General features: G+C 37.2%; 2 protein-coding genes across 2 annotated transcripts; one reads left to right on the top strand and one right to left on the bottom strand.

Moving 5' to 3' along the window:
* The first annotated feature begins 10,883 nt into the window (after window positions 1-10,883).
* Window positions 10,884-13,754, top strand: LOC140013760 (disease resistance protein RPM1-like). Its single transcript, XM_072063849.1, has one exon. The coding sequence runs from the start codon at window positions 10,884-10,886 to the stop codon at window positions 13,752-13,754; it is 2,871 nt and encodes a 956-aa protein (XP_071919950.1).
* Window positions 13,755-19,853: 6,099 nt separating this feature from the next.
* Window positions 19,854-23,964, bottom strand: LOC140013759 (uncharacterized). The gene is made up of 2 exons (XM_072063848.1): window positions 23,275-23,964; window positions 19,854-19,868 (listed from the first exon to the last, which is right to left on the bottom strand). The coding sequence occupies exons 1-2, from the start codon at window positions 23,962-23,964 to the stop codon at window positions 19,854-19,856; spliced, it is 705 nt and encodes a 234-aa protein (XP_071919949.1).

The following is a 23,964-nucleotide window of genomic DNA, read 5'->3' as shown; positions in this document are numbered from 1 at the left end:
TAAATGCCAATTTATAGCTGTAATGGAAGAAAACAATCATTATCAAACAATTATATCTCTTTCACCCGTACATGTCACTAGACTATATCAGCCTAAAAGTTAAAGTTGTCATTTAAGGATAGAAATGTCAAGGACGAGCAACTAAATAAAGGCCTATAAAGTTATTTCACAAATACCGCAGCATCATCCACTTGTACACTCTGCTAAACCAAGTGGCCTATCAAAATTCAAATGACTTAATTAACCCTCCAAAAGCAGATAAAATTTTTTGAACAGTACCCTGTACGACTGCTTCTTATTTTTGTGCAGGATTCATATTCATATAGACCATTTGGGCCACTGAATTGGTTAAATCTATACTGGCCAAATGTTGCATTTTACCTTGAGCTATGGATTACCGCCAGGACCTGCACGTTGAGATGCAGGCAGTCACAACTGTAGGATAGTGACATCTGTCTCGGACTCTCAAATGCCCAACTTTTCTTATAACCAATGTTTTAAAAACCGGACCGTTAATCGAACCGGTGGAGTGAAATGGTCGAGGTTTAATCGGTCGGACCGGTTCAACCTCGGTTCAATAAATTTTTTAAAAAATAATTTATATAAATATATATGTGCACAAAATAAGACATGTAATGGATAATTTAATACTTTATATGATGAAAAGTTTACTATTTTTGAATAACTTGGATTTTTAAAAATAAAAATTTTAAATTATAAGTTAAAACAAATAAATTTCATCTCAATTTCAATTATATCTACCAAAAAAATCTTAAATATAATCCAAAAATATCACAATATTTGAAATTATACAAAATTCACGTCTATGAGAATTTAGACATTGTGAACTTAAATTTTAATTTACATTTTGGAATTTAAATTTACAATTTAAAAAAGGAAGTTTGGAGTTCGAAGAAAATCAAGAGAATTGAAAATAGAAATGCAAATTTGATAAGAAACAAAAAATGAGATAAAAGTGAGTGGTTGTGGTATTAAATAAATTGGGTTAAAGAAAAATAATTCTTTTTTAACTTTTTTAAATTTAATGGACAAAAACAAAATTAAAATATGGAAGAAAACATCAATAAATTAAAAATAAAGAGGTTTGATTAAAAATGAGTGGCAAAAGAAAAGATGATAGAGAGAGAGAGAGAGAGAGAGAGAGAGAGAGAGAGAGAGTGTGTGTGTGTGTGTATTGAAGATTAAAAAGAAAGAGTCATGAAAGGATGATATTTTGTAAAAAAAATGGAACAAAAGAAATATGAGTGTTTGTTTTATATAAATAAGTTATCAAAAAAAACTAATAAGATGTGATAGTGCAACGGTTACTACATTGGTCTTCTATTACAAAGGTCTTGAGTTCGAATCTTGGTAACTACATTTTGCAAAAAAAAAAAAAAAAAAAAAAAAAAAGTGGAAAACTCAAAAACCGGAAATAACCGGTTCAAAGCCGGTTCAGCGGTTTCGCGGTCCGACCGGTTTTTGACCGGTTTCTTGACAAAGTCAAACCTGGCATTGAACCGGACCGGAGCTATGGCCGGTTCGCGGTTCAACCGGTCGAACCGGCCGGTCCGGTCCGGTTTTCAAAACACTGCTTATAACCCGATCGTTACTTAAACTTTAATAGATTAAGATTTTAACATATTCAAATGTATTTAATAACATAAAAAAAAATAGAACATCTTAATTTAACTAAGTAGATTTGAATTGTGCAGGCAAAACTTACTCTAAAAACATAAGTGATAAGTGAACCCCTCAAATGTTAGATTTCAGTATTTACACTTTAATAATTTAATGAATTCAAATTTCACTTTTAACAAATGCATCCCATGTATATTTGCCTGTTGTTGTGTGATTTTGAGTATCGTTTGAAATACTTGAATTACTGAAGTTTTAAGGAAGAACATATAAGATGTATATTCCATAGCTGTATCGATGTGGGGTTTCTCTGGAGCAATTAGATGCTAGTTCTTACACATTTTGTCGCCAAAAAAAAAAAAAGATATTGCATTCTGTCAAAACAAATATTTTGGGGGTCTGCTTATTTTTTTTTTTTTTTCAAAAATAAGTTGCATTTTTTTACCTAAATTATACCAAATTTTGTTCCGTTGATTTTATCAAAACTGGGGGAATGCCAGCATCTAAATGTTTATCTGTCTGTGGTTTTTATTAGGAGGAATTGATACACTGAGTGGGAAAAAGAACATTGATGAGCAATAAAGTACAATGCTAACCGAAGGGATAAAGTACAATGCTAATTTAAGTGCACAATTGTCATTATCAGATATCATTTAATGTTTTATTAAGAATGCCTTCTAATGTTACATTAAAAATGCCCTCTGAAATTAGTATTTAAACTAGTCAAAATGAATTTAGCGGACAGATACCAAGGGAATATGGAACCTTGAAGAAGCTGGAGGGTTTGTATCTTGCCCGGAACAGTTTAATAGCTGGCTTCCATTCGGAGGCCCGATGTCTTTGTTTGGTTTGTATTTTTTAAAATTTTTCGTAAAAGAATTACGATAATAATTTGATGTATGTAAAAAAAATAAAAAAAATTTTATGATAGAAAATGGGTATTCAAATAGGGTCCACTCTCCTCCGCATCACATGTTCCTGGAAAACTCATAGCTGGCTTCCATTTGATTCAGAACTGTCATTTTTGCTTTGAGGAGGAAGAGAGTACTGACTTGCTTTGAGCTGGAAAACGTGGTCAACACCATTGCTTTATTCCTTCCCTTGTTAATAATATTTGAGTCTGTTTGGGTTTCACAACCGAAAAAGAATTGAGTTGGGAATGTGCACGGCAGACGAAACCTCTTTTTTCCAAACAGTCAGAACGGCTCTTTTGTATTGTATTTTGTAAACAGTAATCAAGTCACGCCTGATGACGTTGGTATGCAAAAGACTTCACATGAACAAAAAGTTACGGGAATAAATTGACCGGACAAGTGGATCCAATTTAACTTGATGTCAGAAGTTTCAATGACCAAATAAATACCACTTGACCAAAGTCACCAAACAAACACAAGTTTTAGGGGCGCTTGGTTCAAGCTTAGGAATTGGAATTATAATTGGAATCCTAGACTCTGATTTTAGAATTAAAACTTTTCATTCCAATATCTTGCTTGGTTCACACATTGGAATTAGCATTATTCCAATTCCTGATACTTGGTTTGATGAGTGTTTCGGAATTAAATGCAATTAAATTCCAAATTTACCCCTGATATAACAATTCTTCTAAAACAAAAGAATTACACATACGACAAATTAACATTTTCATAATTGTAAGTACAATAGTTATTAACTTTTTGATAAAACATAAGAAAATCATAAATAATAAAAAAATTAATACCAGAAAATAAATATAGTGGCTGCATTAACAAGGAGTAAATTCCCAAAAAAAGGAGTTTTTAAACAATCACCCAAAAGGTGACGATTTTTGAGTCTCTTCCCAAAGGGTGAAAAATGCATCCAACGAATGTGTTCTTCCAAATAAAAACGCAACTTTCAAATACGTTATTTTATGTTTTGGAAATTTGTTTAAAAATGAAAAATTGGTTAAATAGCCCATAAGATACCAGCTCTTTATGGAAAACTGGCAGGTTTTGTACCAACTTTATGGAAAAAATTGATTAAATAGTGCCCAAAGGAAAACTAGTATGTTTTGTATTTAACATAAATTAAATATGTGAAAGTTAAAAAAACAAAATTGCTCATAAGATACCAGCTCTTTAAGGGAAACTGACAGGTTTTGTAATATGTTTTGTACCAACTCTTTATGGAAAACATACCAACTCTTTATGAAAAAAATTGATTAAATAGCGCCCAAAGGAAAACTAGTATGTTTTGTATTTAACATAAATTAAATGTGAAAGTTAAAAAAAAAAAGAAATTACTCATAAGATACCAGCTTTTTATGGGAAATTAGCAGGTTTTGTATTTAATACGCTATTTAACCAATTTTTTATATTTAAACAAATTTACAAAAATTAAAATAACGTATTTGAAAGTTGCATTTTTATTTGGAAGAACGCATTTCTTGAATGTGTTTTTCACCCTTTGGGAAGAGACTCAAAAATTGCCAGCCTTTAGGAAGTTAGTTTAAAAACTCTTTCTTTTTGGAAATTTACTCCATTAACAAGTCATTTGTGGTTCCTACATTAGATAATGATATGAAATAGATCTCTCCTTACATATATGAACAAAAGAAGGAGACTCAAATCACAAAAGCTAACCATACCAAATACAAGTCAATTGTCTAATCCAGTCGAGAGTGCCACTCAATGTCCACAATCTCCAAAAGACTAATCATATAACCATCTAACAATCACCATAACAAAAAGAAATTGCCATCAAATCATCACTTTCCAGCTAACAATAATTTTACTTCAGCGAGTAGATGGAGGATAAAGGAGGTTAATTACATATTGTCCTTTCATTTCTGCAGGAAGATTGTAGAACACATGAAGCTTGGAAATCTGCTCCGAAAGTATGTCGGCTGCATTCATTACATCTCCACTCGGTAAAGCAAGTTTCATTAACTCAGCAACAACTTGATCTCTAATCATTTCACATAATATCCCAAATGTTCGTCTATCCATACGAAGTTCGCTAATACAATAAGCATCACTCTCCCTAGTCAAATTGAATAAGTGTTGCATGCGCTCAGTGACTTTTTCTTCTTTTGATTTTATTTGGCGTCTTCTATATTTGAGATGTATGAATATTAACTGGTACCACATCATAAACAGTGCAATAACAACCATTATCATTCCTGATAAAATCTGGCTTTGCCCTCGATATTTTTTGCGTCTTCTGTTTTCAATAGGCAAACGTGGCATCTTTGTCTACATAACAATATGACAACCAAACGTAAGTATTCACCAAACTAGATTACGGCATCAAAATCTTCAAATGCATTAAACATCAATTGATCTTATTAAAAGGGCCTAGACATGCATCATACATCCGTAAACACAATGATGTATAGATATAAATAAGCATAAACAAACGAAATTGATGGTTGAAACTTGAAATCCTAATGTACGAATAACTATGAAACTGAAAGCTATTCAAGCAGACAATTTTACAAACAGGTACAGGGCATGTAGAAACCCACCCAAACTATACCAGTATTCACGGATCAAATAACCAAAAGATCAAGAATTGATTGACCTCCATTGAATGCGTAATCCAAGAAAACACATTAAAAACATAAAAATGACAAATCTAGTGACATTAACATTTATCTCACCAAAAAAAAGAACAAAATAATGTATTTGTTGAAGTAAGTGAATTAAAATACATGTATTACAACAAAATACATGGATTAAAAACATGTATTATTCTCACCAATAATAGTGTATTTGTTGCGGAAATAATTTCTTATTGGATTTTGTGACAAAAGAATATGAATTCATGGAAGGAAGACTTTTTTGCAAAACTGACAGATTGTGTAGCGTGAGTGGAATAAAAGTGAGAAGGTGATGAGTCCAGAGCATAGCATTTTGGTCCAGTTAGTGTTATTGTATCAGATTCCCTTCTTTTCTTCTTTATTTTCAGCTACCCAATGAGTAGCCTGAAAAAACAGAGAAGAAGAAAGAGAAAAGCTTGCATACGAAAAGAAAATTGCAGAGGCAAGGGAGTTTGTAATCCACTGACCCGGGATCAAGGAATTCACCCTAGTAGAAGACTCTTCAACTCTAGAATTCGTTGTCCAAGGAGAGTCGAAAGCCACTGATCTTTATGGTTGTCCAACCGGTGAAGTAGAAGAGGTAGAAAAGCTGATGAAGAAGAAGAACAGAAGGTGCGGCGTGTAATGAAGAAAAAAAGAGGGTAGGTTCGTCATAAATGTTTTTGCTCGGGAATGAGTTGAGGGTTTTGTCCAAAACCTCCCAATTTACTCAGGAATGGTGAAAGTCCGATTTTTTAGAAATGATTCCAGAAATTGCATTCCAATAGACTTAACCCAAGCAACAAATAAGGGGTTCATTCCATTATTTGATTCCCAAACCCTTTAACCAAGTAGCCCCTTAGAATTTTTTTCAAAGTTAAAGTAAAGTAGATGATTGGCAGGAGCCATTATTGCTTTTGCACGATGCTTTGACATCATTGCCCTTGTGGTCTTTCCTCTTTAACTACTTAAGCTGTTAAACACAGGCATGTTTATACCAAAATTTTGGTCAGACACCGTATTGGAGTGGTTTGTTCCTAAGGTTTCTTTGATATTCGATCCGTTTTTATTACAAATGCTAATTGATAGGTTGCGATTTTCTCCTTTATTTTATTATTAATTTCTCTTGTTACCTGATTCGATATAGATTAATTGCTAGATTCTACTCATTTCTAGTATTTTATATTTATTTCAAGGAGTAGAATGAAAATATGACAACAGGTGTCAATTTGACAAAAAAAAATTCAGATAATAAAACTTATCCCAGAAATATTTTTGAAAAAAAAGATGTTACGCCCATTTTTTATAAATTCTGCGAAAGAAGGACGGCTGAAGGGCTTCTTCTTGGTGGTGGGAGCCGCCGCTACAGAGGAGGCTTAGTTAGTAATTAGATGGAATAGGAATTGAGAGCAGGGGACTGGACTATCTTGTTTTTCCTTAGTTTTCCGTCTGAGTGTTTAGCTTAGAAGTTTGACTTTTCTTCCCTTAAGAGTCTTTGGTAGCTTCTTTTCCTTCTTGTGTGTCAGACGAAGGAAAAACTATCAATTACCTTTTGTAGCTTTACTATCTATTCAATATTCTGATTTTCTAAATTTCAAAGGAGGATGGCCACTGCTTTCTCTTCAATTGTGCGTGGGTTTTTTCCATCAAATATGAACTAATCTTCTCACTCTAGTCAAAAGACAACAAAGGCTCTGATTTGTCTAAAAATTATGAGATTGATTTAATTTTATTTTTTCCTTTTATTTGTTGGTATTCGCATATTTCTCGATTGCAGTATTTATGATTGTTTGATTAACTGATTGTTTTGGATCCGGATAATTAGTTAACTTGATAATTTATTGTCAATTAGGGTATTAAATCCGTAATTATTTAATTGCCTTGAAATAGTGACAACTGGCATGATTAGGTTTGTGTTAGAGGGATACGCGGGTTAATCTGAAATAACCCTGGTAGTGCGTTATTTGATTAGAATAAAGCTCCTCTAATACGAAAGACAATTGGAGAATTAAATCCTACGGGCATACCTAAGATTATTTCCCAATTTAAACAGTGATTAACGAGCGTACCTTAGTCACCGACACAGTAAGAAGGGGTTGACTGTTATTGCTTGTTTGACAGTTATAACCTATTTATCAATAAATAATTGGAAATGCCTTTGCATCGATGATCAATTAGGTGAACCATTGCTGAAGTTATTTCTTGACTAGATCTTTAATTATTATTACCTTGGTTTAGGGAATTGTCATTTGATTTTTAGTTGCCCATTTTATTTTATTTTTAATTGTTTTCTTGTTTTAATTGTTTTAGACCTTCAATTATTGTTACTCTAAATTTGGTGAATTGTCATTTAATTTCTAGTTAGTTGTTTATTTTTATATTTTTAGTCGAATTATTTTAATTGTCATCCTCTATACAAAAAACACCCGCTCTTGTTACTTTGAATTTCTTAAGAGACAAATTCTTTAGGAATAGGGTTAATATCAGAAACCTCCCTTGAGGTTTCTTCTAATCACATCTAGCACCCTCCATGTTTTTGAAATCACACTTAGCACCCCTGGAATGACAACTTTGGTATCTTGTCAGCCCCTCTATTTGAAAATGGTAGTAAAAAATGAATTGTAGGAGAGAGACTTTATTTTTGTTCCGCTTTTACCCAAAGCCCAAAATGATTAGTGAATTTTAGAAGATAGAAATAGAAATAAATAGGCATATGATATTAATTTAGAAGCTGAGGGTGTAAAAGTGTAATAAAAAGAATGTTATAACTAATTATCAAAGATTTTGGCGATATAGAGATGCATAACTAATTATGGACCTGGGGTCGGAACGGTTGCACTCCGGGAGCTTGTGTGCATTTTGCACACGGTGTAACATCATTTGTACACGTTGTAACACTAGAACAACAGCGAGTAATTATACTACCTTTAACAGCAGTAACCGTCTCACACGGTGTAACATCATTTGTACACGTTGTAACACTAGAACAACAGCGAGTAATTATACTACCTTTAACAGCAGTAACCGTCCCACACGGTATAACATCATTTGTACACGTTGTAACACTAGAACAACAGCGAGTAATTATACTACCTTTAACAGCAGTAACCGTCCCTACCCCTTCTCCACTAAGTACATAGTCCATGATACTACATTGGATCAGTCTAGTAACATGATACGTAAGCCTTATATTGCAATCCAATTCTGAACAAAAACACCATCTACAACTATTTGTTTAGATGGTGAGGATTGCAATGCACAAAACTATACACAAGTAGCTCTAAGATTAGTCAAACAACACCATAAGTGACAGGAAATATAAATCAGATGCACATTGCACCACTTATCAAAAAATTGTCCACAAAAGCTAACATTGCTTCAGTATTGCTGGGAGCTAAGAAGACTAGTACCTAAACTACTTCAGATACCAAAAGCAAGGATTGCGGGGAACCTTTAGCACTCTCAAAACATCATAGAGAAATTGCTGGTAATAGTGTTAGAGGCCACTATTGCAGCAGTATTAATGCTAACAGAAGTTTCGGCTTGAGATCCACCATTTAGAGTAGTTTAAGCATTTGGTACAAAGGGAATTATACCTTGCTTGTTTACAGCAGCATTGGTTTTCCAGCATTTCCCCGCTTAAAAAATTGCCTGGTGTTGGTGGTTTTTGGGTAATTTCTCACCTTTTGATTAGGACAACCTGTCACATCCTACTGCCAGGGGTGCTAAGTGTGATTTCAAAAACATGGGGGGTACTAGATGTGATTAGAAGAAAACTCAGGGGAGGTTTCTGATATTAACCCTTAGGAATATGGTGAATCAAGTAACACATTGCACACCTAGAGTCCTTACTCTAGTACTTGAAATCAGGATTTGGTTATTTTAATTGACAATTAGATTTAATTTTATTATTACACAAGTTTCGACACCCTGTCACTAATTGGTCCAAGGGGCAACCAAAAAAATAAAAACAGAAATTAGTTCCGTAGAAGAAGGAGGAGGTTATAGATGTCGGCAGAAGCAGCAGAAGACTCTTTTGTAGTTTTATTTCTTCGTCAATGAAATCAACAACCGCGTTTGAACTTTATTCCTTCCCTTTGTAAAGAACCCACCGTTGAAAGATGCTCCTTCATCTTTATCCGACCAAAGGACCCACAGTTGAAAGAAGGTCTTGAAGAGTGATCGCCCCACCAATTGCACAGTCTTCTTAATAGCTTCCATGATTTTGTATTGTAGCAGGTAAGGCTGCTTCGTCTTTCAGACCAATTTATTTAAAATGAATTCCTAACAAAATTTTAGGAATGGGTTCAAAAAATTAACGAAGGATAGGAAAAAACACTTTAGCACGACAAACCTAGAAGCTAAACATGATTTGGAAATAAAATTTAGTTAAAAAATGTGTTTCCACATGAAAATATATTGTGAGTCTTAAGAAAAAGAAAACGGCTTATGGCTCTCTACATGAAAATGACAGATGCGAAGTGTGGCAAATTGAAATAAATCAAAAAATGATAAAAAAAATTGAAATTAAATGAAGGTAAGAAACTCATTTCTTTTCAATAACAATAGAAAAGGATGCCAAAAATCTTGGATGTTGGAAATTTTATTTTTTATTATTTTTTCAACATTAAGAATAGCACTATTCTATAAAGTAAAACATCTCTACTCCAATATTTGAATTAGTCTATGTATAGATAATACGTTTGAACATAAAAAAAAATGTATTTACATAGTTTTTGTGTATGTTTTAATGTGCATACAGAGATACAAATGACATCATATAATTAGGATTAAAGTTTACAAAAATTAGTCCTCTGAAATCATTTACAATAATTGAAAAATAAAGTTAGTTTCCAAACTAATATATAGTTTTAAGTTGTATAAAAATTTATTAGACATATTATGTTAATTTTTAGACTTACAAGGCATTTTATTTTTCAATTTCCAATCAAAAGATATATTAAAACTACTGCAAAATGTTTTGCCCCTTCTGCTGGCATTTTCCTTCCTTCCACTATGCAATTATTTATTTTGGTGATATTCGTGCCAAACATAGTCCTCTATAGTGTGGTATCACTTGAATTTTTCTTTCATTACATGGATTGTTTAGCTGATTTTCTGATTAGATCTGTCTTTTTTTTTCAAATTATTTTATTTTCCTATTATTTTCTTACCTGATCTGTGTTTCCCATCTTCTGTTATAAACCTTTTTTTTTTTTTACTGTTCCTGATCGTTTTGGTAAGAATAGAAGGTTGATCTTCTTTGTTGTGATGGGCGAAATCTGAAGCCTGTTGTTTTCAACAAAGACAGGACAAGGGATTCGCTGGCTCGTTCAGAGCCAAATATTGTAGGCCAGATTGAACATGAGCATCGGCAGTGGAAATTTACAGCTAAAAAAAAGGACCCACAGTTGAAAGAAGGTCCCGAAGACATGTGCAAACACACAGTCTTCTTAATAGCTTTTATATTGTGGCAGGTAAGGCAGCTTCGTTTTTCACAATCATGTTTCTTGCTTTAGTTTCTTCTAATTGGCTAATTCTTTCCGTTTCTTTTTGATAAATACTGCACCAAATAGCATCGAAGTTCATCGGCTTATGAATCTATAGCCTCCTCTTCCTTCTTCCTTTCAAGATACTACAAGTGGACTGTCCTATAAACCAGAAGCCGCCTTCCCCGACATTCTTAACTTAGAAAGAAAGACTGAAAATGGCAGAAACAGTTCTCTCTTTTGTGCTGGATCAACTCTCAACTTTTCTGCGCGAGGAGGGAGGACTATTGGGAGGGCTTCGGCAGGAGGTCCAATTCATCAGGGATGAGCTGGAGCAAATGAGAGCTTTCCTCCGAGAGGCAGAAGCAAAAGAAGAAGATGCTCAACCCACGCTCCAACAATGGATCAAGCAAGTGCGAGATGCGGCTTATGACACTGAAGACATTCTTGATGAATTTGTAGCTCGCTTTGCTCGGCATCCCGCAACAGGATTCTATGGCTCTGTTCGGAGAATTTTCAGGTCCATCAAGAATTTGAGAGCTCGTCATCGAGTTGCTAGCGAAATACAAGGCATCAAGTCCAGAATAAAAAGTATTTCCGAAGCTCATCAAAGATACCAATCTGAATATGGTATCTCTGCCCAAGCGTCCAACTCACTTTCTGCTGTGAACAACACAACATGGCGCTATAGCAGAGATGATGCGCTGCTTGTGGAAGAAGCTAAATTAGTTGGCATTGACCAGCCCAAGAACCATCTAATTTCTGAGCTCCTCGAAGGGGATGATCACCAACTGAAAGTTGTTTCAGTGGTCGGTATGGGAGGACTTGGCAAAACTACCCTTGTGAAAAAAGTCCATGAGGATCCTGAAGTCAGAAGGCATTTCCCAGTTCGTGCTTGGGTAACTGTCTCTCAAACATGTGACTTTCGGTACCTCCTGAAAGACTTGATTCGGCAGTTGCACAAGGAAGGGAAGAAACCAGTCCCACAATCGATCGAGTCTTTGAATATCACCGAGCTGAAAGAATTTGTCAAAGATTTTCTTCAACAAGCTGGAAGGTATGCAATTGTTTTTGATGATGTATGGGACGTGGAATTTTGGAATACCATCAAATTTGCACTGCCCGAGAGTAGCCACGGCAACCGTGTCATGCTAACAACTCGAAAAGCTGATGTAGCCTCTGCCTCTTGTACAGAATCTCTAGGCTATATCCACAGAATGGAGCCACTGTCCTCTGAAGATTCGTGGACCCTGTTTTGTAACAAGATCTTTAAAGGAAATAGTTGCCCTGGCCATTTGATGGATGTTGCCAAAGTTATATTGGATAAATGTGAGGGCTTGCCCCTTGCGATTCTTGCAATCAGTGGGCTTTTGGCTTTGAAAGATGTAAACAGAAAAGAGGAATGGAAGATGATTCGACGCAGTCTTGGGGGTGAATTAGAAGGCACTGGCAAGCTGGACAGAGTTAAAAAGATACTCTCTCTTAGTTATAATGATTTGCCTTGGCATCTAAAGACATGTCTGTTGTACACAAGTATCTACCCAGAGGATTATGCAATAGAATGCTATGACCTAATTAATTTGTGGATTGCTGAAAGGTTTGTAGAATGGAGAGAAGGAATGAGTATTGAAGATGTAGCTTGGGGTTGTCTTAGTGAACTCGTCAATAGAAGCCTAATTCACGTGACTGACGTGTTTTATGAAGGATTACCCAACACTTGTCGAATCCATGACCTGTTGAGAGAAGTTATTCTTCTCAAGTCAAGGGAACAAAACATGGTCACAGTTATTACTGAACAACCAACGAGGTGGCCGTCCGAGAAGGTACGCCGTCTGGTAGTCCATGGTAGTAGCAGTAACAACACCCAGCACCACCAACAACGACCAAATTATTGCTTTGACCACCTTCGATCGTTCGTTACAGTTGGATCCACGAACCTACTACTACACAAAATGTTGTTATCTGAAGTTTCGAGGAGTAGTAAGCTGTTAAAGGTTTTGGATTTGACTGGTCAAGAGGCACAGAAGAAAATACCAAATGAGATTTTCAAGATGTTTCATCTCAAGCATTTGGACCTATATGGTACGGGAGTGGAAAGAGTCCCAAAAGCCATTGGAAAGCTTCAATATTTGGAGTATCTGAATTTGGGAGAGACTGGAGTTAGGGAATTACCCACGGAAATTCTAAAGCTGCAAAAACTTCGGGTTCTCAGAGTATATCAACAAGTTGATTCTTCCGATGCTGATTGTGGATATCATGGATTTAAAGCTCCCTCCAATATGGGAAGGCTTCTTGCCCTAGAAATATTAGACTGCATAGATGCAAGTAGTGGATCCACAATAGTTAAGGAGATAGGAAAGCTGACCCAATTAAGAGAGCTATATATTACAAAGTTGAGAAGAGAAGATGGAAAGGAGCTCTGCTCCTCCCTTGCTAACCTCACCAGTCTTCGGGAATTAAGCGTTACTTCAATTGGAAAAGGTGATGATCATGAGATAATTGATCTAAATCATCATCATCCTTCTCTTTCTTCTTCTTCTTCGTTTCTTCAATCTCTTCGTATGCTGATTTTGCGTGGCCGCTTAGAAAAGATGCCAAAATGGATAGTTCATCTTCATGACTTGGTAAGAATAGATTTGGATTGGAGTGGGTTAAGGAGTGAGGAGGATCCGCTTGAATCCCTCCAACATTTGCCCAATTTGGTTAGTATTAATTTCTGTGGATCTTACCAGGGAGAAGGGTTGTGTTTCAAGGCTGGAGGGTTCCTAAAGCTGGAGTGGATGTACTTAAAGAGACTGGAAGGGTTGAGATGGATGAGAGTGGAGGAGGGTGCATTGCCTCGTTTCCATGAACTCATTCTGGAACAACTTCCATTGCTAGATGAGTTACCTTTGGGTATTCAGCACTTGAGCCATCTTCAAGGGCTGTATTTGTATGAGATGAGTTCCAAAATGATAGAAAAGGTAGAGAATCAGAAGGAAGAAAGTGAAGATTACAGAAAAATCGCACACATTCCTGAAATTGTCATTGGTTGCTATACAGATGATGGAGAATGGAGACAACACAGCCTGTGGGCTGAGAAGAAGTAGCAACGGCAGCAGCAGCAATCGTGGCTTCCCTTTCTCTGGTTTGCTTGCCCTCCCTGTTGCGGAATGTGGACGACATTGCTTTTTTTTTTTTCTTTTTTTTTTTCTGTGTCTTACCTTATTTATTGTATACTATATCGTGTATATTGCGTGATGTTGTGAACGACTTGATCTATATCGTGTCTTACCTTTTTTTTTTTGTTTCTTGATCTTTTCAATAATTGATTTAGCAAACGATCAAGAGGTAGGCAGGTTAAAGTGTATTGATAATATCTACCATTTCATTAAAAACTCCAAATAATAACTTTTAAATTTTGGTAAGAGATAATACATAAGCCCAATTTGGTTTGTCCTACTTCTGCTTGTACAACCTACATTAACAATGGTTTGTCTAGTAAACAGCAACGGAGTTAGGATTTTTTTTTTGGGGGGCCAAAATTTTTTTCTAATAAAATTATTTTAATATATTATGTTCAAATGATAGGTTGCGATTTTATCATTTATTTTATTATTAATTTCTCCTATTACCTGACCTAATGTGAATTAATTATTAGATTCTACTCACTTTTCGTAATTTACATTTATTTCAGGGAGTAGAACAAAAATATCACAATCAAGGCCAATTTGACAGTTATCAAGAAAGAGTTCAAGTAACAGGTATCTAGGGACATTTTTGGAATATCAAACCGCAACCCTTCTCGGTAATTGGCCCGAAGACTGCATTAAAGAGGGGAGGCCAAAGTCTTCTTTCTTCTCGCGGGGGCTGGGCGGCGGATGCCGCACAGTGTCAGGCTCCGGGCTAGCACCGCCACAATGGCTTCAATAGTCACCGGAAAGTTAACAGAATGAGAGGAAAGAGAGAAAGATAGGTAGAGGGAGAGAGAGAGGGAAATAACAGAAAGAGGGAAAAATTGGAATTTGTTGGTTTCAGACAAATAAGATCCTAACTGCCTATTACAATCATCAGGTGGGTTATTTATGCAATTAAGCTTTAACCGTCTTTATTCACTACTAATTGTCACTTAGTTGAACGACACCGTTTCTGGCATCTGTGCCCTGCGCCTACCAAACGCTACGTATTGTGAATAAAACGACAATAGCTAACTTCTGAGTTCCTGACAATCCCTCCCCCTTAAGCAAAGCTTGTCCTCAAGCTTGGAATGCTGGAAACTGTTTGTCGATGAAGTCCTTGTCTTCCCAAGAGGCCTCGGATTCTGGTAGCTGATCCCACTTCACTAAGTACTGGATGACCACTATAGAGTTACGCCTGATAGCTCTTCTTCTCAAGACTGCCTCAGGTTGAAGTAAGCATTGGTCAGAGGAGTCCCATGCAGGCAACATAGGGTCAGTGCCCTGAGCATCTCCAATCCTTTTCTTTAACAGCGAAACATGAAACATTGGATGAACCTTAGCTCCATCAGGTAACCGCAACCTATAGGCCACCGCCCCTACCTTGGCAATGATATGGAAAGGTCCATAGTATTTTGCTGTGAGCTTCAAACTCCTTCGAAGAGCCACCGTTTGTTGTCTATAAGGTTGTAGTTTAAGAAACACCCAATCCCCCACTTGGAGTGTACGTTCCGACTTATGTCTGTCAACAAAGAGTTTCATGCGGTTCTGTGCCTTTGCCAAATTCTCCTTGATGAGCGAAATGACCTGGAGCCTATCCTGCACCAGGTCAGTTGCAGCTGGGATAACACTGTCGTGGAAAGGCCCCAAGGGAATGTGGTTGGGCTTGTATCCATACAATGCCTCAAATGGAGTAATTTGTAAGCTGGTGTGGAAGTTGGTGTTGTACCAAAGCTCAGCTGTGGGTAGCCATCTACTCCATTGAGAGGGGTGTTCACTGCACATACACCTAAGATATGTTTCCAATCATTGGTTCACGCGCTCACTCTGACCATCAGACTGGGGATGGTAGGATGAGCTATAATGCAGGCCAACTCCCAACAGATGGAACAACTCTTGCCAAAACCTGCTAACAAAAATTCTATCCCTATCTGAAATCACAGATTCTGGTAATCCATGAAGCCTATAAATCTGGTCAAGGAAGACCTGGGCTATCTGTTGCGCAGTGAAAGGATGTGTGAGACGAATGAAGTGACTGAATTTTGTCAGTCGATCCACCACTACTAAGATAGTGTCACAACCATGAGATAGGGGCAGCTGCTCAATGAAATCCATGGATATGTGGGACCATGCCTGTTGTGGAACTGGGATAGGTTGCAAAAGTCCAGGATAGGGAACATTCTCATGCTTGTTCCTTTGGCATACATCACAAGACCTGACAAAAGTGACAACATCCTGCTTGAGCCCCGGCCAATAAAATAAAGTTTGTATCCTGTGTAGACATCCCCTTTGGCCAGAATGCCCCCTACTGCTGAGTCATGTAGAGCCTTGATCACCTTGCCACGAATACCATTAGCAGATCCCACATATAGTCTATCTTTAAACTTGAGCATTCCCTTATCCAAGTGATAGTCTGATACTGCATTGGGGTCTAACAGGAGCTGAGCTATCTTCTGCTGAGCTTCATTATCCCCCTCATAGCTTGCAACCAACTCCTGCATCCATGTTGGTTGGACTGAGGAAATTGCACACATGGTACAATTTACTGCTATGTCCCCCTGAGGGTCTTCAAACTTCCTCCTGGATAGCGCATCTGCCACCCCATTGTCAGCTCCTTTTTTGTACTGGATTTCGTAGTCCAGTCCAAGTAATTTGGTGAGCCATTTATGTTGTAGGGGGTGCGTGAGCTTCTGCTCCAGCAAGTGTTTGAGAGCTTGGTGGTCAGTTTTGATGACAAAATGATGGCCCACCAAGTAGTGTTTCCATTTGGTCACGGCTAGCACCAGAGCAAATAGCTCCTTCTCATAAACAGATAACCCCAAGTTCTGGCTGGATAGAGCTTTGCTGAGGAAAGCTATAGGGTGTCCATGTTGCATTAACACTGCTCCAATCCCTACTCCACAAGCATCAGTCTCTATGACAAAAGGAATTTCAAAATCTGGCATACTGAGTACTGGAGCTGTGGTCATGGCTTTTTTGAGGTCTTCAAAAGCCATCTGAGCATGATGGTTCCACCCAAAACTCTCCTTCTTCAATAGCTGAGTTAAAGGCTTGCAAATCACACCATACTCCTTTATAAATCTTCTGTAATATCCAGTCAGCCCCAAGAATCTCCTTAATTCCTTAACTGAGTTAGGAGTGGGCCAAGACAGGATACATCCCACCTTATCTGGGTCCATGTTGACCCCAACCTCAGAAATCACATGCCCCAAATACTCCATGGATGTCTGAGCAAAAGAGCATTTTGACTTTTTACAGTATAACTGGTTATCCGCTAAGATTTGGAGTACAATTTTTAGGTGTTGTGCATGTGACTCTAGAGTGGAACTGTAGACCAAGATGTCATCAAAAAATACCAATACGAATTTTCTCAGGAATGGCTGGAAAATCCTATTCATCAAAGCCTGAAATGTGGCTGGTGCGTTTGTTAGGCCAAAAGGCATTACTAGAAATTCAAAGTGCCCATGGTGTGTTTGGAAAGCAGTCTTGGGAGTGTCTGCTACCTTGACCCTCAACTGATGGTACCCAACCCTGAGGTCCAACTTAGACATATATTTGGTGCCATGTAACTCATCTAGCAATTCATCAATATTGGGGATGGGAAATCTATCCTTGACAGTCACCTCATTGAGCTTCCTGTAGTCTATACATAGTCTCCAAGTGCCATCTTTTTTTTTAACCAACAAGACAGGGGAAGCAAAAGGACTAGTACTGTGTTTAACAATTCCATTCGTAAGCATTTCTGCAACCTGCTTCTCAATTTCTGCTTTATGGGAGTGGGGATACCTGTAAGGCTTGAGTTTAAATGGTTCTGCCCCTGGTTTGAGAGGGATTTGGTGATCCAGCTCCCTTTCTGGAGGTAGTCCCGTTGGAGTAGCAAATATCTGTGGGAACTGCTGTAAAACCTGTTCCACCAACTCTGGGATGTCCTTCTGAAGGTCTTTGGTGGAGTTCGCCTGCAGGTGTGCACAGCTCTTCTTTCTTTCTTGGATGAAGGATTTGAGGTCCCTTCCCCTCACAAGCTCCATCGTAGGTTGATTTATGAACCCTTGGAGGTGAAGTAATTGCCCTCGATCACTGAGTGCGATACTGAGAGTATGGAAGTCAAAGGTGATTGGACTGAACTGACATATCCAGTCAACCCCCAGGATGATATCCCAACCTCCTAGTTCCATTATCTTCATGTCAAACTGAAATTGGTAGTCTTGTATCCTCCAAGCTACCTTAGGACAGGCTGTCCCACTGGTGATGTCTGCCCCATTGGCTAAAGTCACAATAAAAGGATTCACAGATTGATAAGGTAAATGCAGTAAGGTAACAATTCTATGGTTGATGAAACTGTCAGAACTCCCGGTGTCCACTAGTATTTTGATTGGTAAGCCACCTATACTACCAATTAGCATGATGGACTTCCTCTGAATGGCACCAGACAAGGCATTCGATGATACTTCAGCCGTCTCCCCAACTCTGCCAGCAAACTCATCCTGTTCCCCCACTGCATCCTCAAAATCAGTCTCTTCTTCCTCTTCCACACTAACGCAGTTCAGACCTCTTGTCCTGCACTGATGTCCCAACCCAAACTTCTCTCCACACCTGTAGCACAGGTTGTTTTTGCGCCTGTACTGCAGCTCTTCTGCTAAAAGTCTTCCTACCTCCTTGTGTGCAACTTCAGTCCTTCTAGTGTTAGGAGTTATCGCAGGAAGCCTGTAAGAACTAGGTAGATTCTGTCCACCAGGTTGCCCCTTGTACATCCCAAACTTAGGCTCCATGGTAATCTTGCCAGAATTTTTGGTCTGCTTACATTGCACCTCCAGTGCATACTCCTGCAACTCTGCTACTTCAAATGCTTTGGTCAATGTCTGTGGTCTAAACATCTTTACCATGGGCTTGATCTCCTCTTTTGACCCACTAATAAAGTTGGAAACAAAATAGGACTCATCTAATCTGGGGTTCTTGGTTAACATCAGAGTTTTTAATTCCTCAAATTTTTCCTCATACTCCTCCACTGTCCCCACTTGTTGCAGCTTGTTAAATTCTTCTACGATGTCAAGCGATCCCTTGCCAGAGAAACGCTCACATAGCAACTCGCTAAACTCTTCCCAATTTAGCCCAGGTTTAGCTAATTTCACCCCTTGGAACCAATTATCGGCTTTGCCTTCTAAGAACATCTCCACTAAATCTACTTTCTGGCAAGCAGGTATGTGGTAGTTCAAAAATTATTTATGACATTTCCTAAGCCATTCCCTTGGATTCCCTGCCGTAAACATCGGCAAATCTAATCTAGGTAAATTGGGAGTGAACATCCTACCTCTGGACTCCTGCTGATGGCCGGCCATTTCAGCCTGAGTCGCCAGTCGGAAATGCGAGGGTGGTGTAGGTAGAAGAGGTTCGAAAGGTCCTCCTTCGTTCTCCTGGACTCCCTTGTCCTTCATCATCACTTTCATTAACGCGTTGAACTTTTGCTCCAACTTGCAGAATTTCTGGTCCAGATTCCCCACCACCGACTCCAGTCTCGAGTTGCTCTTCTCCATTTCCTCATGGAGTCTCTGCCGTAGCTCATTCTGAGCCGACGTATGCAGAGCAGCCATGGATTCGGCCAATTCCTGGAGCTTACTCTCCTGTTTCTTCAGCTGATCCTCCAAGGATCGGTATCTCGTGCCTTCCGCCATGGCAGTTCTTCTTCCTCAGCAGCCAAGGACCGGCTGCTCTGATACCAACTGTCAGGCTCCGGGCTAGCACCGCCACAATGGCTTCAATAGTCACCGAAAAGTTAACAGAATGAGAGGAAAGAGAGAAAGATAGGTAGAGGGAGAGAGAGAGGGAAATAACAGAAAGAGGGAAAAATTGGAATTTGTTGGTTTCAGACAAATAAGATCCTAACTGCCTATTACAATCATCAGGTGGGTTATTTATGCAATTAAGCTTTAACCGTCTTTATTCACTACTAATTGTCACTTAGTTGAACGACACCATTTCTGGCATCTGTGCCCTGCGCCTACCAAACGCTACGTATTGTGAATAAAACGACAATAGCTAACTTCTGAGTTCCTGACACACAGTAGCAATTAGAATAGGAATTAAGATTGCAGGAGGAGAGCACTATCCTCTGGTCTTCTTTAGTTTTTCGTCTTGTAGCGTAGCATAGAGCTTTTGACTTTTCTTTCTTTTTAACTTTTAGTAGTTCCTTGTCTTCCTTCGTATGTCAGCCAAGAGTACAAGCAATCAATCAACTCCTGTAGCTTACTTTTCTTGTTGATTTGAGCGAATTGAATTTGCCCAATTCATGGATACGAAGGTCGCAACTATTGCCGCAATTTTGCTTGGATTTTGTTCATCAAATATGAACTAATCCCCTCACTCTAGTCAAGGAACAACGGAGGCTTTGGTTCACCTAAAATTGTGAGATCGATTTAATTTTATCTTTTTTTCTTATTTATTGGTATTTGCATATTCTCGGGTTGTAGTGCTAATGGTTGTTTAATTAATTGATTGTCTTGGATCCGGATAATTAGTTAATTCAATAATCTATTGTCAATTGAGATATTAAATCCGTAATTGTTTAATTATCTCAAAATAGTGACAACTGACATGATTAGATTTGTGTCAGGGGAATACGCGGGCTAATCTAAAATAACCCTGGTAGTGCGTTATTTGGTTAGAATAGGGCTCCTCTAATACGTAAGGCAATTGGAAAATTAAATTCTACGGGCGTACCTAAGATTATTTCTCAATTAGAGCAGTGATTAACGGGCGTACCTTGATCACCGACACAGTAAGGAGGGGTTGATTGCCATCGCTTGTTTGGTAGTTATAACCTATTTATTGATAAATAATTGGAATTGCCTTTGTTTCGATGATCAATTAGGTGCACCATTGCTAAAGTTATTTCTTGGCTAGATTCTTAATTATCACTCATTAGATTTTAGTAAATTGTTATTTAATTTCTAGTTAACTATTTTATTTTTATTATTTTACTTTTAGTTGGATTGCTTAAATTGTCACATCTGAGATAAAAACACCCCCCTTGTCACTGTGAATTTAAAAAGAAACAATTACTCCCAGTCCCTGTGGATTCGACCCTGCTTACCACTATCTACAGAAATTAATTTTAGTTTGAGCAGATTTTATTATTGCACAGGCTGACAACCTGTCAATTTTTGGTGCCGTTGCAGGGGACTGGTGTCAGATTAATTTGTTTCTTTTCGAGTTCACCTTGTTTTCATTTTTAATTTATTTTTCTCTTATTTTTTATGGCTTCTAACACTTCGTATTTTGGTGATATACTGGATTTTGTTTACGGGAAAGGCGATGTGACTAGTTTTTTTGCTAAGTCTGCATATGCAGAGGCACTAAACTCTATTAGAAAAAGAATGGCTGCTGCAACCTGTAAAATTTGTTATGCCAGGGATCATTCAACCGGTATGTGCCCCGAATATCAAGATAATCTGAGTGTCCCACTCAATAATTATGGAGATTTTTCACCCTGATCTCAAACGTGGTATAACCCTAATCCAAACGGGTATGATCAAGGATGATGGGATAACTCCAATTATAATTATACAACGGAGCCAATGAATTTTCAGCAGTATGAGTCTCAAGAATCGTCATCTATGTCAGGTATGTTTCTTGAAGAAATAGTTGAACCAGTAGCTACTAATACATACCAATTTCAACAGGAGACACAAATGAGGAATGAGATGATGAAGGATGCAATGAGTTATCTGGCAGATCAACTATGTCTATTGACATCCAGAATGAATCGATTGGCTTCTCAAATGGAAGAATTGCCCTCGAAAACCATTGTTGATCTAGAAGAAAATGAGAGTGCAATTTACTTGATTGGTGATGAGGAGCTGCAAGAGTGTCAAAATGAGAAATCTACAGATGCAGTTGAAAAAGAAGCCGAAAAGGAAGAAATGGAACCCCAACCGCAACCCATTCAAGTGAAAGAATCCAGTGAACAATCTCCAAATGCGGTGACATCTCCTCCACTCATTCATCAATATTCTCCTGACTCTTACTCTTCAATTCCTGTTAACGAAATTGACTTTATTATACCAGACAATTTTGAATTTCATGACAGGAATAAATTAAGAGTGGCGATGGCGAGATATCTTGAACCAATAAATGCAAGTGAGGGAGGAATGATTGGAGAATGCAAATTATCATCGACTCGTTTGGCGCCATTCACTAGTCCATGGAAGCCCGTAGCTCGTGTGCTCAAGAATTATTCTATTTACGAGGGTTATCAGGACTATATAGAGGATGAAGTATTAAAACGAGCTACAAGATTTTATCCTCCATGAACAAAACGTGATAATGTCTAGCCAAAGACATTAAAGAAAGGCGCTCATTGGGAGGCAACCCAATTTCTTTTAGTTGTTTGTTTGATTTTATTTGTTAGTTTAAATATATTTTTCCATGGATTTGACTGATTTATGGTTTCAATTTTCATTTTTGATGACTCATAGGTATCTCTCCGACTTGACGCGCCCGCGTCAAGTCGTATGGAAAGCTCATGGTCAGAGAGCTCTCTTACCCTCATGACGTGCCCGCGTCAAGTCACCTGGAGAGCTCCAGATTTCGTGCCTTCATGGCGTGCCCACGTCACGTTCGCGGGAGAGATAAGTATTTTAAAAAAAAATTCAAGAACGGTTGTTGATTGTTGGTTATCTCTGCTTTTGAATCTCGAAAATAAAATTTGCCAATGAAAAAAATTTTTAAAAAAATTTTTTTTTTTAAAAAAAAAACAAAACAAAAAAAAAGAAGAAAAATTTTTCAACCGTAGCTTAGATTTTCAAGATACGAATTTTTTATTAAAAAAAACATTTTTTTTAGACATCTAAATAATTTTCTTCTATTTAAATATATGACATCTAAAAATATCAAATATTAAATTTAATTATAAAGGTATGTCTATTCATAAATATGCGGTACAGTCATAACAAAAATTAACAAAAAAGATAACCTTTGATTAAATATCTTATAACATCACAAACCATCCAATTTGCACATTATGAGAAGATGCTCTTCAATATGTCACCTATGCAATATATATATATATATATATATATATATATATTTATACATATATACATATAACCATATAATATAAATATAACTATTTTCAATTGAAAAAAGATAAAAGTTATGTTAACATATTTTGAAATTTCAACATCTTTTTTTAGAAGTAAATTGAGCTCTATGCTCTTTCATAGAATTAAATTCATCTATGATTGAATCACTGCTAAAATTTTCAGCAACTTCCTTTTCTATATACATAGTTAGACAAATCATTCAAGAAATTATCTTCCATCTTGTTTTGGAGTTTTGTCTTGATTATTTTCATAATTGAAAATGCCCGCTCTTTAGTTGCAGTTGATACAGGAAGAGTAAGAACAAGTCTAATCAATCTATCAATAAGAGGATATATCACTGATTTTCTTGTCTTTACCAAGCCTTGACATAACTCATTAATACCAGATAATTCTTGCAATTCAGGATGATTTGGAATGTCGAGCTCAAAATGTTGAAGTTTTATTCTTAGACGTACTAGTTCTTGCTCCATAAAATCATTCGGATAGAACTTCTCTGCAAGTTTACAAATATCATCAATCTTGAACAGCATAAATCCATTTCTAAGATCTAAAGTTGTGCTCAAAACAAGCAATTCCACAGTATGATCATTAAGCCTGCTATGTAACTCTTGCAATTGATAATCAATTGTTGCAAGAAATATATCCACTCGATAATAATGCTCCACACTAATCTCATCATGATGACTTCGAGATCTACCACGTCTTGCAATATATTGAGCATTCATGCATGGGATATCAATTGGATGTTGCTCACGAAATAATTTAACTTTCACCAAGAAATCATTCCATCCCGAATCTCGAAAATTCTTCAGTAGCTTTGTTGTGCTTGAGATAAGATGTATTGCATTCAAAATATCTTGAGATTTACGTTGCAATGCTATACAAAGAAGATGAGTAATTTTCATAATGCCTTTCATAAGATGCAAAGTGAAAACAAACTTAAAGGATAACAACTGATTCAAAGCAAAATTTGCATCTCCACGTTGAGAGTATGAACCTCCATCTACTGCAATGTTACTTAAAACCACACAAGTAGCATTGAACAT

This window comes from Coffea arabica, chromosome 8c, assembly GCF_036785885.1.
Source record: "Coffea arabica cultivar ET-39 chromosome 8c, Coffea Arabica ET-39 HiFi, whole genome shotgun sequence".
Lineage (NCBI taxonomy): Eukaryota > Viridiplantae > Streptophyta > Magnoliopsida > Gentianales > Rubiaceae > Coffea > Coffea arabica.
Note: the sequence above shows the minus strand (reverse complement) of the source record. Positions and strands in the feature narration are given on the sequence as shown.

Coding starts and splice junctions, on each gene's coding strand:
- LOC140013760 (XM_072063849.1), top strand. CDS start 10,884: ATGGCAGAAACAGTTCTCTCTTTTGTGCTGGATCAACTCTCAACTTTT.
- LOC140013759 (XM_072063848.1), bottom strand. CDS start 23,964: ATGTTCAATGCTACTTGTGTGGTTTTAAGTAACATTGCAGTAGATGGA.